The sequence below is a fragment of the Megalobrama amblycephala genome, linkage group LG1, assembly GCF_018812025.1.
Source record: "Megalobrama amblycephala isolate DHTTF-2021 linkage group LG1, ASM1881202v1, whole genome shotgun sequence".
NCBI lineage: Eukaryota > Metazoa > Chordata > Actinopteri > Cypriniformes > Xenocyprididae > Megalobrama > Megalobrama amblycephala.
This window is the reverse complement of record NC_063044.1, coordinates 68,325,763-68,342,187: the sequence shown is the minus strand read 5'-3', so window position 1 is coordinate 68,342,187 and position 16,425 is coordinate 68,325,763. Positions and strand designations below refer to the sequence as shown.

At 38.9% G+C, this 16,425-nt stretch overlaps 1 protein-coding gene across 1 annotated transcript in view; it reads right to left on the bottom strand.

Moving 5' to 3' along the window:
* Positions 1–5,069, bottom strand: part of LOC125275438 (zinc finger protein 160-like) — a 39,702-nt gene extending 34,633 nt beyond the window's left edge. The window contains exons 1-2 of the mRNA XM_048202414.1: positions 4,392–5,069; positions 2,870–3,091 (exon numbers count right to left, since the gene is read on the bottom strand). Of these exons, the coding sequence (XP_048058371.1) occupies positions 2,870–3,091; positions 4,392–5,069 (900 nt within the window). The remainder of the gene's footprint in view (positions 1–2,869; positions 3,092–4,391) is intronic.
* Positions 5,070–16,425: the final 11,356 nt, after the last annotated feature.

The window sequence follows — 16,425 nt, the reverse complement described above, 5'->3', positions numbered from 1 at the left end:
CCACTGGTTCTGATGTCTCTGTAGTGGTTAAACATGACACAATTTGTCTTTTGTATATAACGGGTGATCTTTGGTCTCATGAATCTATAATTTATTCAGTGGCAAATCGTTTTGGCTGAGGACAAAGTAACATTTAATAACTTTATATTTAACTTTACTGTTGTAGCCTTCTAAAGTGCTGATTTTGTACGTTTGAATTGTTTGCTTTATTTCTTATTGTATATTCTTATACCTTTTATACTTATAATGGCTATTGTTGATCATTTAAAACTGACATTTAACAAAAAGAGACAGGTTTGGGTTTGGTTGTATTTAATTTTATTACATTGAAGATAATCAGAGTATGCACATATATTAATATATTATTAATATTAATATGTTTAATATTTTGAAATATAAACGAAAAGAGGCAGGGTTGTTTAATGTATATTAATATATTTGTTATAAATAGTCTACTATACTATGCAGATGTTGAAGATAAATGAATGCGTTGCCTGAACCACATTTGAGGCTATTAATGTTTTTTTTGTTTTTCTTTTGTTTTTAAATAAAACGAAAAGAGGCAGAGTGGTGTTTTTTTAACACATTTCGTTTTATTGTTGCCTAAAATATACATAAAACGATATCTGGAGAAGCCAGAACGAGCTGAGTGATGTTATCAAGTACGCTGCTGTGCCATTTGCAGAATCACCGGACTTGCGTCCTCCGGTTCACGGAAGTTCGTTCTCCTGAGTCGAACTTGTCAAGTCCTAACTACCAAGGACGCAAATCTGAACAGTATCCTTTTTAGCTTTTACTGTCTGAGTACACTTGAACCAGTGCCAAGTGTTAGTTCGGAGAGCCAATAAGTTGTATATTCCTTATACCTTTTTATAATGGCTATTGATTCATTAAAACTGACATTCAACAAAAAGAGACAGGGTTGTGTTTTATGTTGTATTTAATTTTATTGCAGTGAAGATAATCAGAGTATGCACAAATATTAATATGTATAATATTTTGGAATGAAATGAAAAAGAGAATGTAAATGAAAAGGCAGAGTTGTTAAAATTTTAATTTTGTTATTAATATATGCAGACCATACCATACCATACCATACCAACTTTATTTGTTAAGAACTTTACAACCAACCAAAGTTGACCAAAGTGCTGTACAGAAAAAATAAACATATGTACAATTTAATAACCACACAATAAAAGCATTCAAAGTAACAAATTAAATCAAGTAAATAAAGTTGACATCTTACTAGGTGTCAAAAGGCAAAGAGAAATATGGGTTTTAAGAAGGGTTTTAAAAACAGATAAAGAAGAGGCCTGCTTAACATGCAAAGGCAGATCATTCCATAGTTTAGGGGCAGACACAGCAAAGGCACGTCCCCTCTCAGCTTACGCTTAGTTTTAGGCACAGCCAGGAGCAGCTGATCATCTGATCTGAGAGAGGAGACGGGTTTATGAGAGTGTAGAAGCTCAGAGAGGTATGGCGGGGCAAGACCATTTAGTGATTTAAAAGCAAATAACAGAAATTTAAAATGGATCCTAAATTAAATAAGCAGCCAGTGTAATGAAGCTAAAATGTGCTCATGTTTACGTGTGCCCGTTAAAAGACGTGCTGCTGCATTTTGTATCATCTGGAGACGGGTGATGGAGGACCCACTAACCCTCACATATAGTGAATTACAGTAGTCCAGCCGTGTGGTTACAAAGGCGTGGATTACAGTTTCAAAATGTTGTCTTGACAGCTGCCTCAAATGAAAGAAGCTTGATTTGACAACAGCTTCGATCTGACTGTTAAATTTAAGCTCAGGGTCCACTTTAACTCCTAGGTTTGTGATACTAGGTTTAATATAGGGTGCCAAGAAGCCCAATTTGCAATTTGCCAGAATAATATCTGAGAAATGTTTTCTTTTAGCATCTTTCACAGTTTCCTGGTAATGACACCAGCAATCCCTTAACATTTGAAGAGACACCTGCAGTTTGTCCTTCTTCCACTTGCGCTCAGCTCTACGGCACTCACGTCTGGCAGCATGAGTCATGTCATTTAGCCAGGGCTCAGATTTAGTTTTAGGCTGCCTGGATTTTGATGGAGCCACAGTGTCTAAAACAGTTTGGCAGGTGGAATGAAACCATGAGCTAAGCTCATCTGTATGCAGTACAGACTCAGGAGTTCTGACTGAAAGCAGCCGAGAACTGAACAGCAGTGGAAGGGTTAATCATGCGACAGCGCCGTGCAGCAGCGCAAGATTTAACTGTATGACAGGCAAGAGCAGTCTCAAATAATACAGGCATATGGTCAGAAAACACTGCGTCACATATCTCTAGAATAAGAACAGGCAAACCATATGGTAAAACAAGATCAAGTGTGTGTCCATGTTCTTGTGTGGGTCCAGACACAGATTGCACAAGATTAAAAGAATCAATGAGGTTTAAAAAAACCCTTTGCCATTGGCTTATCAGGACAACACACATAAACATTAAAATCCCCAACAATAAGAACACGATCATATTTAGGCATGATTTCAGCCAAAAAATCAGAAAAATCATTTAAAAAGTCCTTATTGTACTTGGGGGGCCGATAGACCACTGTGTGAGAGTGACCTATCTCAAATAAACTCAGTTCAAAGCTGCTGAAAGCAGATGACAGCAATATCTGCTTACATTTATAATGCCTCTTATATACAGCCGCTATTCCTCCTCCTCGGCCAGATTTTCGCGGGGAGTTAAAGTAGCAGCAATCATGGTGTAAAAATTCAGTGAAAGCGCTAGACTCACGATCACTCAGCAATGTCTCAGTTACACAGAGGAAATCCAATCCTCGGACATGAAAAATCCTTTATTACAAAAGTCTTATTTGATAGAGATCTAGCACTTACCAGCCCAAACCTGGCAGGAACCGGCGGGTCCGCAGCGCTGAATGTTTGTGAAACCCGACACAGAGACTGCAAGTTGCTGTGATTCACTCCGCGCCAGCGGGGACGAGGAGAGCAGGGGCCGCGGGGCTGGAACACCTCTTCTGGACCGACGACAGGTATCATCCAGGCGTCGACAGGGTCCAGCGAGCGTCGAGGAATAACGAGGCTAGGCACAACTCCAAACTGAGTCCAAAAAGGCGTAGAACAACATGCAAGACGGGCCTTCAACCTCACCAGCCGGCCGCTGCGTTTTCCCCGGTGGCGGGTGCGCTTTCGTCGGCGCTCACGCCGAGAAGATGGAGCCTGGGCACGCCAAAGGTGAGCCGAGAGCCTCGCCAGGAGAAGGGGCAAAGTTTCATGTCCACCATTAGGGCTGGGCGATATGGCCAAAATTTCATATCCCGATATAGCTCATTTGATATCCCGATAACGATATACATAACGATATAGCAATTTTTCTGTTAATTCAGTTTATGAATAGTCTATACAAAATTGCAATGTGGAAATGCAGTTTGAAATGATATACAAAACAAATAAAGGTAGTATGGACTAAATTTCTATTTTATTTAGAACCTTTTTTTCAAGCAAGACTGTTGGTAATGTTAACACCTGCCATTAAAATATTTCAACATATAGCAGCCAACTTTTAACAGTAACACCACCCAGACTTCTCTTGCAGCATCATGTAGGTGTAAAGATGTTTCCAAGTAGTATTCTTAAAGAGCAGGCAATAGAAAGCAACCACAAATATTGATAATGGCCTGTCTATTCCTATTGGATATAAAAAAGTAACAAACTGAAAACCTCTGAGGTTTAAAGAGCATGGTGCAGGGCAAAAATACCAAACGTAAACTTCAAAGTTTAAAGTGCAACAGCCACAAAGTCAGCCTCAATATATTTTTTACAAAATCCAACAAGTGAAAAAAAAACCTTTCAAGTTTGAATGGTAGCAGCAAACAAAAATAATACAGGCCTACAGTCCTAGCCCCTAAAAATAAATGTTGGTTATAAAATACTACACACGGAGCCTTTTAAATTTAAAGTGCAGCAGCCACAAAAATCAGCCTCAAAATAATTTTACAAAATCCAACAAGTGAAAAAAAACCCTTTCAACTTTGAATGGTAACAGCAAACAAAAATAATACAGGCCTACAGTCCTAGCCCCTAAAATAAATGTTGGTTACAAAATACTACACACGGAGCCTTTAAGTTTAAAGTGTAGCTGCACAATGATTAGAATATTTAAGAGGTAAACCAAAGAACTTCAAGTAGGATGGGTATGAGAACATAAAGATTTGCCAAATCTAAGGTTCTACAGGTTGAGTGCAAGGAATACAAGCTGGTCAACTCTTGCTGGTTTCAGTGCTGACCTCTGGCATGACACAATGTTCCCACTTGCACTGAAAGCCCGCTCTGATGGGGAACTTGTGGCAGGGATACATAAATATTTCCTCGCAAGCTTGGCCACTAGAGGAAAATGTACCTCATTTCTCTTCCACCATTCCAGTGGTTCTGTGTCTGAACCTGCTTCCATTAGGAGATAGAGGCTTAGCTCCTTTTCAATTGACTCTCTGTTTGAAAGTGGAGCCACTTGGCTTGGCTTTGCTGATGTTTTAAAGTAGCTGCTCAAACTCTTCTTTTTCTTCTTAGCAGGAACCTCCTCTTGCTCATCCTGACCTACGGCAGTGACTGATGGAGCTGATAGAGGGACTGCCTCTGTTTGTTCAGCCACCAGCTTCTGTAGCTCTGCAGCAGCTCTTGTTTTGATGTAATCCACCCTCTCTTGTTTGATGTATGTTGTTTTGAATCGAGGGTCGACAAGAGAAGCAATGTCAAGCAGGTCCTGGGTTGTCTGGTCATCATACTTTTCATTTAAGTATTTTAGTATGCCCTCTTTTATAGTCGTGGTGAGCTCAGTGTCACCATCCTGATGCTTGAGTATCTGGTTGTTGAACAGATGGAGGACGGGTTTCAAGTAGGAAACACTTGGGTAAAGCTCCCCAGACAAGGCATCTGTAAACTCCTTGAGAGGACTCAGTGCCTTGTTCATGGATTCCAGAACGTCCATATCCTGCCAAGTTGGGACCAGGTGACGTGTTTTTTTGTCGGCACGGAGAACTTGTGAGAGAGCTTTCTCCTGCTCGATCACCCTTTCAACCATTGCTTGCATAGAGCCCCACCTCGTAGGGGTTTCTGTGATTAGCTGATGAGGCGGCAAGGGTGGACAATCTTCAATCAGCCACAATCTTCTTGCAGACGCCGACTGCTCGTTCCACCTCCCTTAGTTTCACACTCCTCTCTGTGTATATAAAGGAGAGGTAAATGTATGATTGTGTACTTTTTAACATGACAGTGTACACTACAGGACTAGTAAAATATATTAGTTAATTACATTTTATAAATTAATTTATATATATTGCATAATGTGGATTTTCATCTCACAGTTACAATTTTTTAAAACCGTGCAATTCTATCACATAAAAATACATTGTATCTTATGATTATGACATTTGTATACCATAACTTTGATTTCATCTTCCTATAGTTTTTATAATTATGCTACAGTGCGCCCCATTTCACTCGCATATGCGAGTAAATATTTCAGCGTGCAAACGTGGAAAAAATATTTGGGCGCACTTGTGCGAGTGACAGCATTTTTCTATAGAAACAGCTGCAAATATATCATAATGAAGAGTGGCAGAGTAGGACAGAAATGTAAATGCAACGCATATGCTTGTTCATTAAAATGTATGAATTTTTGGCAGCGCCAGAGAGAAATGCTCATTTCATACGAATTGCATTAGCAGCGTAGTCTGCTTTCTTTAGTTTTGAATTGTTCTGCCTAAAAGTAGACATTTCAAGCTATCTATATGTCTCAGGTCTGTGAGGCAATAGGCTACCTTATAGGCATACGCTGAGTTTCGGTTCATTATGAGACGAGCTCCAGGTTCGCCAGCGTCTCCGTCCTGATTATCTATTTTCTAATAGCCTATATTTAGCCTACTTCTTATTAAATCCAAACAATTTGTTGATGAAACGTCGATTAAAATTAAGATACAATTAATAAAAAAAACGAAATTAAATTTAAAGACAGACTTTGTGCTTTCAGTTTTTAAGTCTCTTCGGTGAAAGTTTTAAAAGATTATTTTAGTGCCGCTTTAGAGCGCTCACGTCCGTAGGCGGAGAACTAGCGGAGTGTTGGGGTGCCTTCACTGCTCTAAGGTATTACTGACTGTAGGGCTGGGCGATATATTGCATGCGATTCTCACGCGCATTTCGTCAGTAAAGCCGGTTCCCTGATTACCTCTAAATCGCCATCACCTGCTTTCAAATGGAGCGCCTTTTAATAGACAGAGCCGTAGTTCACGGAGAAGCCACGCAAAATCGCGTTCAGTATCGAAGATGAATCGATCAAGCCACACACAATGGCGCCATCTTAGATCACCCCTCGACCAGCAGATAATCAGTCACTCATTGCCTGAGGCTATTAATGTTTTTGTTTGTTTGTATGTTTCTTAAAATAAAATGAAAAGAGGCAGAGTGGTGTGTTATAACAGCTCTGGAGCTGACTCGGGGACTGGAGCGGAGTCTGGATCCATCTTTGGACGCTGGTCGAGGGGCTAAAGCCATCCGTGGATGCTGGTTGAGGGTCTAAAGCCATCTTTGGAATCTGGTCGAGGGGCTTAAGCCATAACTGGACTCTGGCCGCAGGCTAAAGCCATCTCTGGACTCCGGTTGCAGGCTATAGCTATCTCTGGACTCTAGTCGCGGGCTAAAGCCATCCCTGGACGCTGGTTGAGGGGCTAAAGTCATCCCTGGATGCTGGTCGCATGCTAAAGCCATTTCTGGACGCTGGTCACAGGCTAAAGCCATCATTTGACTCTGGTCACGGGCTGACACAGACTCAGGATCTGATTCAGGGGCTGGAGAAGACACTGGAGCAAATTCAGGGGCTGGAGAAGCGGCCATCATGTGACAAGGCTCTGGGAAGGCTGCCATTTTGTGACAATGCTCTGGAGTCCTATTAGCAGCTGTAAGCTGGAAGGAAGGCAGACTTTAGCAGCTGTTTGAAACCCATTTCGTGCTCTCAGGGAAATACAGGCAGGTAGGAATGGGCAGATTCATTGAAGGGGTATGTGGAGGGAACCGGCGGGAAGTGAGCTGACCAGGCTACGTGTGTTTCTGATGGGGCTGGATGAGGAGGATACTTTCATTTCTTCCACTTCAAAATTAGAACCATTTAAATAGAGAATAAGATTAATAGACTTGACTAGAGAGAAATAACAGGCAGGTTCGCTATAGTGAATAGTATCCTTATCCAGACCCATCAGAAAACAAGCACTAAGGGGAGCATCTGGCCAGCCCACCTGATGAGAGCTCAGTAAACTCCTCCACATACCTCTCCAAGGGACGACCATACTGCTTGAGACCCCACAGCAGAGATGTATTATTGGGGTCGGCAGGATTAGATGGGAGGAGAACATGTGCCTACGGACAGATACTCGGGAGACACAGAGGTAAACATAGATGGATGTTTATTGACAAACAGAAGGTAGATGACAGTGATGTAGGTACGTGAACAGATGAGATATGAACTAGGTTGAATGGAAACTAGGCAAGTAGACATACATAGACGTAGGGTCACGGAGAATACAGGGAGATCACTGGAGTGGAAACAGAAGGTCCTTAGGTACGCTGGAGACAAACATAGAAATGTCTTTCATGCATGAATGAATCAACGAGACCAGACAACTGAGGGGGGTGAGTGGCGTGCTTAAATAGTCTGGTGATTGTGTGCTGATGGGAAGCAGGTGCGTGTGATTGGCAGATCAGGAGCGGTAATGAGGAAGTGTGTGCAGCCGTGGGCCAGGGAGGATGAAGGGAAATGGAGTTTGTGGAGACCAGGACAGACAGAGACTGTGACATGAGCTGTGTCCCAATTCAGGGCTACGCACTTCGAAGTGCATGAAAGGGGTGGGGATTTGGACAGGAGGGTTGCCAGGTCTGCACAACAAAACCATCCCAAAAGTAGTGTAATCACAGCACAAGTGTAAAAGGTATCCCAATCTCAGACGTGGCAACAATGAGCCGAGTGTCCTTACATGGCTAGCGGCTGGGTGACAGACAGCTGACAGTTAATGTTTGTGTGTGCATTTTAAAGTTTTATGACTTTCTATTGGGTTTTGACATGCTTCACGACATGACACTGGACCAAAATATGTATGGTTAAACTATGTAATGTTAGTTTTATATCGTTAGCAAGTTAACCAATTGAAAATAAATACATTAATATTTATACATTTACTCTGTATTTAAGTCTAAATTTAAAGTACAGTACTTTGGGGTTTTATTAAACTGCACTCCATCTCAGAGACCAATATTGTATTATATGAAAAACTGACTTAGTCTTTGGACATCATGGATATTACAGTTTTATTTACATATTACATATTGGTGAAAATACACTATATAACACTTTATGAAAGAAACATTGAAAATGTTTAGTCCCAGAGTAAAATTCATGTTTCAGTTGTTTTAACTAAAAGAAACTTACACTGACATATCTTAAAATTTACCTGCTATGCATGAGTATTTGTAACAGGCAAGAATTTTAAAGCTATGACAATCAAGACAAAATCTGAATGGGCCATAGATCTGTTTGTATGTTCAAATATTATGGCAGTCTTCGATTGAATCAGTCCTGCAAGTCTCTGAAGCCCATCCAGGTCCAGCAGCTCCACCAGCGTCTCCCTGCTCAGCTGAATGAACATGTACACAAATATGCTTTGTTCTGTTTTATGTAGCCTACTGTTAAGTGAAAATGTTATGTTGTTTTTCTGATGTTAAACCTTAGGTTCTGTTGTAAAAGGTACTTTATGTAGCTATAGAACAATGTATTTTAATGTAAAAACATTTAATTTACATGATGAAAAAATGATTGTATATGTTGTATATGTTTAATGTTTCATGTAAAATTATAAGTTGCATAAAAGAAATAAAATGAACAGAACAATTCTTTTATTTACACACGTGAACATGCGTAAAAAAATGTAGAACAGAAATTATAGTAAAAGAAATTACTCCTGCTCATTTACAAATAAATTACATTACAAATACAATGTACAACGTATGCATTTCATTTTTTAACTTACATCACAAAAATAAGCTGTAAATTAGGCTGTTTCACTGGCAAAGTGACATTTAAATAATATTTATATCGACACATTTTAATGTACCCATTTTACGCACTGTATTCTGTTCTTGAGAAAAGTGGGGGAAAGCGGACTTTGAAGTGCGATTCACCGCGGCGCGAGGAGGGATGACGTAATTCGAGAGCGACTTCAAGTGCACCCCCTCCGTTTCCCAGTGGAGTGAAGCTCCCATCTCAAGACACTTCACAGTCTACACTATCCCACAATTCATTGCGCCGGTGACAACAGGAGTTCAGGTGTGAATTCAAATAAATGTAAGATATGCACCGGTTTCACCAGTATCTAAATCAAACTGTAATATCCGTGATGTCCAAAAACCTCAGTTTTTCATAAAAACAATATTTGTCTCTGAGATGGAGTGAAGTTGAATAAAATCCTGAAGAACTATACTTTGAATTTAGACTTAAATACAGCTTAAATACAGAGTAAATGTATAAATATTAATGTATTTTCACAGTTAACGTTTCATTTAACATAAAAAACAAACAAACAAGGTTAACTAGTTGCAGACGATATAAAACTTAGTTTAACCATACATATTTTGGTCCAGTGTCCTATCGTGAATCATGTCAAAACCCAATAGAAAGTCATAAAACTTTAAAATGCACACACAAACATTAACTGTCAGCTGTCTGTCACACAGCCGCTAGCCATGTAAGGACACTCGGCTCATTGGTGCCACGTCTGGGATTGGGATCCTTTTACACTTGTGCTGTGATTACACTACTTTTGGGATGGTTTTGTTGCGCAGACCTGGCAACCCTCCACTCCAAAACCCCACCCCTTTCATGCACTTCGAAGTGCGTAGCCCTGAATTGGGACACAGCTATGGGCTTTCCTGGAGTTGTTGGAGACGTTTATGAAACACATGACACATCATTGTTCCAATTGTAAATGAGTAGACATATAACAGAAACTCAATGGAAAGCTATTTAAAATGTTCCAGTGTCTTTTTAAATTATTTTTTAAATAATTACATTAAATGATTGATGTTGTGTGCTGTGCTTTGCAGGCACACTATTGGCTGATTTAGAGGTTGATTTTTAACAGCCAAGTCATTTTATCTGTTCATTTTTAACAGCTAAGTCAAAGCTTAAGACTATTCTTAAGAGCATTTCTGAGAAGTTGTATACATAAGGGCCTATGTATAACATGACACTGATTTGCAGTAACAATGGATCCAATGTAATCTACTAGATTCAATAATGTATAAATAAGTCAGAATAAATGCAAATGTAACAATTTATTGTTAGTCATGCCAAATACAATATCAATTAAAAAACGATCAATACAAAACATCAAATGCTCAGAAATGACAGTAAAAGATGCATACCTGACATTTGGAAAATATATAATGAATGTCTGGAGGACACTGAGCATTATGAGCTGATCTGGCCACAGAATCACACCTCAAGTCTTCTCCAACACCTCTGACCAAGACAGAAACTTATTTCAAATGGAATCATGAGCAAATAATAGGAATTTGCAATAATCAAGGTCCCAGACTTGGGTATTTACACCTGTGGGGTTACAAGGGAACAATTTGCATGAAAGACCAATTGGCAGAGGACCCAAATAATATCTCTAAACTCTTACAACCTTTATTGCCTTTGGGTTCACCTCTGTGGGAATGAGACATTTTACCAGTCACACTGAGACATTTCAAATGATACCAAACATGTATAGTGTTGTATGATAATTGTCTTAAACTGTATCGTGGAGATAATCATTTTTAAAAGAAATTAAAAGGTTAATTTTCTTTTTCTCAGAGAGTAGCTCTCTCTTCCAGTTTCTATAAACTTAGACATGTGTGTGCAGCTTCTCTCCAGTGTGGATCCTCTCATGTCTTTTCAGAGATGCTGAGCAACTGAATCTCTTGTCACAGTGTGAACACTTGTAATGTTTTCTCCAGTGTGGAATCCTCTCATGTGTTTTCAGAGATGCTGAGCAACTGAATCTCTTGTCACAGTGTGAACACTTGTAATGTTTTTCTCCAGTGTGAATCCTCTCATGTGTTTTCAGAGATGATGAACTGACTGAATCTCTTGTCACAGTGTGAACACTTGTAAGGTTTTTCTCCAGTGTGAATCCTCTGGTGCTGTTTTAAATCACTCCATCTAATAAAAGTCTTCTCACACTCAAAGCACATGTACTCTCTCACATCAGTGTGTATTTTCTGATGTCCTTTTAAACTTCCCAGCACTGAAAAACTCTTTCCACACACAGAACATGAATATGGCTTCTCCTTCAAATGAACTGTCAGGTGTTTATTCAGGTCTGTCATGCACTGTTTGTATCTCTCACATTGTGACTCCAGTGTGGATCCTCATGTGACTCTTAAGACTACTTTTTGAAACCAGTGTGGATTCATGTGACCAGTCTACTACTGCTTGTGAAACCTTTCCCACACTGATCACATGTGAACGGTTTCTCTCCAGTGTGGATCCTCATGTGAATCTCAAGACTCTGTTTGGTTGTGAAACTCTTTCCACATGGAGTGCATGTGAACGGTCTTTCTCCAGTGTGGATCCTCATGTGACTCTTAAGATTAAAACTGCTTGTGAAACCTTTCCCACACTGATCACATGTGAACGGTCTCTCTCCAGTGTGGATCCTCATGTGACGTTCAAGACTTTGTTTGGTTGTGAAACTCTTTCCACACTGAGTGCAGGTTGTAGATTTCTTGGCTCTTCTTTTCTTTAAAAATGTTTTTTTTAGACTTTGAGCGACTCAAAGGTTTTTCTCCAGGTTTGACATGATGTTTCTCCTCCACTTCACTCAGTTCTTCACTCTCCTCCTCCTCTTTAATCATATCTATAATGGAAAAAAAAAAGAATTTTAGACAAATTATAAAAGATTATAGACAAATCCCATGTTTCTGTAGTGATAACTTCAAGGTGGAGTAAGTGGATTTTGAAAAACACTGTTTGAGGAGACAGAATGAGTAAGAGGGAGATTTGAAAAAAAAAAAAAAACAGAAAGAGAGATGATTAGACAAAATACAAAATAGCTCAAAAGTATATCACTGGAATGAAGATTTATGACTGGGCAAGCGCTTCAAGAACTGCATTAAAGGATTATTTCACATTCAAATAAACTTTTCCTGATACTCACCCCCCTTGTCATCCAGGATATTCATGTATTTCTTTCTTCAGTCGAAAAGAAATTAAGGTTTTTGATGAAAACATTCCCGGATTTTTCTCCTTATAGTGGACTTCAATGGGCACCAAACGGTTGAAGGTCAAAATTACAGTTTCAGTGCAGCTCAAAGGGCTTTAAACGATACCAGACGAGGAATAAGGGTAATGATCAACTTGCACATGCTTCCGCTTTCCGTATTCTTCAAAAAGCTTACACTGCATGTCCTACACCTTTCCCTATTCTACTTACAGAATGAACACAGCGGCAGTTTCGTTTTTTTTCCAAAAGTAGAATAGGGAAGGTGTAGGACATACAGCGTAAGCTTTTGAAGAATACGGAAAGCTGAAGCCCTTGCAAGTCGATCATTTGTGTTTATAAAGCATATACAGTTGTATTTTTTTTTTTTTCGAAAATGACAGATCATTTCACTAGATAAGACCCGTATTCCTTGTCTGGTATCGTTTAAAGCCCTTTGAAGTTACACTGAAACTGAAATTTTGACCTTCAACCGTTTGGACGCCACTGAAGTCCACTATAAGGAGAAAAATCCTGGAATGTTTTCATCAAAAAACTTAATTTCTTTTCGACTGAAGAAAGAAAGACATGAACATCTTGGATGACATGGGGGTAAGTAAATTATCAGGAAAATTTTATTTAAAAGTGGACTAATCCTTTAATATTAGAAAAGCTTTTCAGTTCTGGAGAGAGCTAAGTGGGAAGGCCTGAAAACAGATGCAGAGGCTGCTTTGATCCCGCTACTCATGTGAGTAATACTGGGTTTTGATTGTCTGGAGCTGCTGTGCTGTTTGCAAGCTGTAGGAACAATGGACAAACCAGACAAATTAATAATTCAGATGATTCTTTCGAAACATAATTCCAGAAATCCAAGCTCAAAGAATCTAAGTTTCAGCTCCAGTCCGTCTGCCATGCTTCAACCTGGGAGCAACATGAGCTGTATTGACCCGACTGTGTGACGAAACTGCCACAAAGAGATTCTGCATTTTCTCATTTAATTCATGAATGTCATGTGCGATCTCACAGGCGCGGCTCCATCTAGCGGCTGTAAGCGGTATATTTTAGTGTCTCAACATGATTACTCGTCAAGCGCCAAGCTTGTGTTTCGTGCGCTGAATGAGGTAAGTTTTTCCTTATTACCCGATTTTGTACAGTAGTCTCATATATTTTTTTCTCGATCTTTGTGACTTTGCACCCTTGATTTGCATTGCTTGGGCAGCGTATGACTGTATCGTGTAGGCTACTGTATTTATTAGCAACAACACATATAGTACACTGATATGTGTTCTAAAATCGGCTCAAAATATCAAACATATTTGATATCCTCTGACTGGATGGAATCAAAATCTGAAGCTAAAAAATCAGAGTCTATGACCATGATATACTACGCGATTTTCCATGGAATCTGTCAGCTCAAATCTGCAGACTGGCTCTGACTTTTGTCAACTAGCGTCAACTTGTTCAGACTGTAAATCTGGGGGAAAATCGGGGCAAAAATCGTGTAGTGTATTCCAGTCTTAAAGCCGAGTTCAGACTGCACGATTTTCAAAGTAGTCGGGTCACTGTTCTTTTCACACTGCATGACTTTCTTGGCCAGCATTCAGTCGCTGCTGTGTTCAAACTGCACGATGGATCGGCGATAGAAGGTTTCACACTGCATGACTTTACAATAGGAAGAATCACCGACAACTCTGTCTGGCACGCAAACTACGTTTCACAACCAAACACATGCGAGATGGGACAAGGAAACAACGCGATATCACGCGTGCAAGACCGGAGTTATTATTATCATTAAAAACGGTAGCCCGCAAGAGGCTTGCAATACGAATTGCCTGTGCCCTGATTTGCAGCAAAAACAAGAAAAAGAAAAAAAGAGTATGGAGGAGGAAATGGTTGGGGAGACACGAGGAAGTTAAATTAATTATTTAATTTGAGTTAATTTTGCTCCTTACACAACTAACAACAAACACTTTGTATTTATTCTTGTGTACTGTACATTCATTTTTTGTGCTCCCTTGTTTGTTCATCATCTGCGCTTTATTTTTGGTAAAGAATTATTTTGTTGCACATCAGCTGTGATGAACAGACATCCACTCTCGCAATGCATGGGTAACAGAAGAGTTGATTCGTGATTCAGATTACATGACAAACCGCCGAACTGCTGAAATCACGTGACTTTGGAGCTCCGAACTGCTGATTCGACACAAGATTCACAATGCTCCAAAGCTTCCTGGAGCAGTGTTTTGAAATCGACCATCACTTAATAAATCGTTATTTTGTTTTCTTGGCGCTCCAAAAATATTCTTGTTGCTTTATAATATTGTATATTTATAATACATGAACTGATTTAGATGTGTTTTAGTACATTAATAGTTTTACACAAACAGTACAGCATTTATTGCATTCATCAACCCTGTTATCAAAATTACTGTAAAAAGAATAATTTATATAACTATGAATGGTTTATAATAACTACAAGTTTATCAGTAAGTATAAATCGGATTTTGCAGAAGTGCAGTTGTTGTGCTTACAACCTTGTCAGTCATTCTGGAAAGTTAATTTACTTCCTAAAATATAATAATGTTTTAAACTATATTGAAAATGTCTAAAAACCTGGTAATGTTAATCTGTTAATATGACACAGCCAAACTAAAACAGATTCTGGTCATGAACCCTTCACATGAAAAGCATATGGTCTCATTTGAAAGCAAACAATTTATGAAAAAAAAGAGAATAAAATGAGCCTTTTCACTGCAGCTAAAGCCATATTTCAAATCTGAAGATGAAATGTTAAGAACATGTCATGTGATTTTATTTTTAAACATTTAAAATGTTGAAAATATTGTTTTGTGGTGCAAACTCAGTTTCAGTCTCTCCTGCACACATTCACAGCTCTCCGGCTTGGTTATGGCTCTAATTATAATTCTTTTGTCATTATTGTAATTACTGACGACTCTCTATTCACACTGTTTTTTGTTTAAACTTCTCACTTCACCTTCTTTGAAATTGCATCAAATGCCCTTCTTGAGTGGCACAAAGACTGAGCGGCAGCATTGGATTTCAGCGTGAATGATGCGAAAAACACACAAAACACATCCAAAACGAGAAAGAGCTTTGTGATGGACTGTACAAATAGCTCTGACACAAAACCTGAGGTGTATATTTAAAGAGTGCCGAAAGATACAGAAAAAAAGAAGCAAATGGATCACTGCAATTCACAGAAACAGCTGGACTGCAGGCAGAGAAACATGGATTTGCAGTTATCATTTTGTGAGCTTGAGGTAATTACAATCTTTTACATTAAAACTAACTTTGAACTAAAAGAACAAATTAGTGCGCCAACATTCTCCAGCAGGTTAAAATAATATTTAGTCTGACTGATGTTGACAATTAATATGAAAGTTTCTCAAACCTCCCTTTACTGACCATTTGTTGAAAACAAACATTTGTACTCATTTCAGTTCAACTGTTTTTCTAAATGTGCTGAAGTGTTTTAATCTTTCTAGCATGAATGTTGTTCAGCATCATGAATGAATGAAGAATAAACACCAACCTCTTTGTTCTTCAGTATCTTCAGTGTGTTTCATTCTGCAGGGTTCTGGATCACTCATGTTCTCACTGTCCTCTTTAATAAACTCAGTCTTTGCAGATTTCAGCTCTTCCTGATGCTTTGATGCTCATCTGATGGGAATATCCCAGCATGGGGAATTACAGTGGGAGGAGCTTCACTGATGACATATTACAAGCTTAGTTCATGGTGAAACCCAGTGTGGGAGGAGCATCACTGATGATGTGAATGTGATGGGAGGAGCTGATTTGCTAAAATAAAAAAATATATCAGTTTGTGTTTGTTTTTTATAATAATTGACACTTCTAAGCATTAGAATGTCTGTCTGTTCATTATAAATTGATATAAGTTCATACATTATTTTTATTGCTAATCCTAACAAACTGATTCTTCATTTAAATAAAGACATATATCAAGCACTAGAGAAAAGAATACAAGTAATGCAATGTCACTTATTGCAATTATAAATAATGTTAAGAAAACAGTTGAAAGCATACAGAAATAAATGCACTTTTAACCAACAAACACTCTTTAGCCCTTTTCGGACAGGATTAGTTTTCATGGGGAGGTGGGGTAAAGTA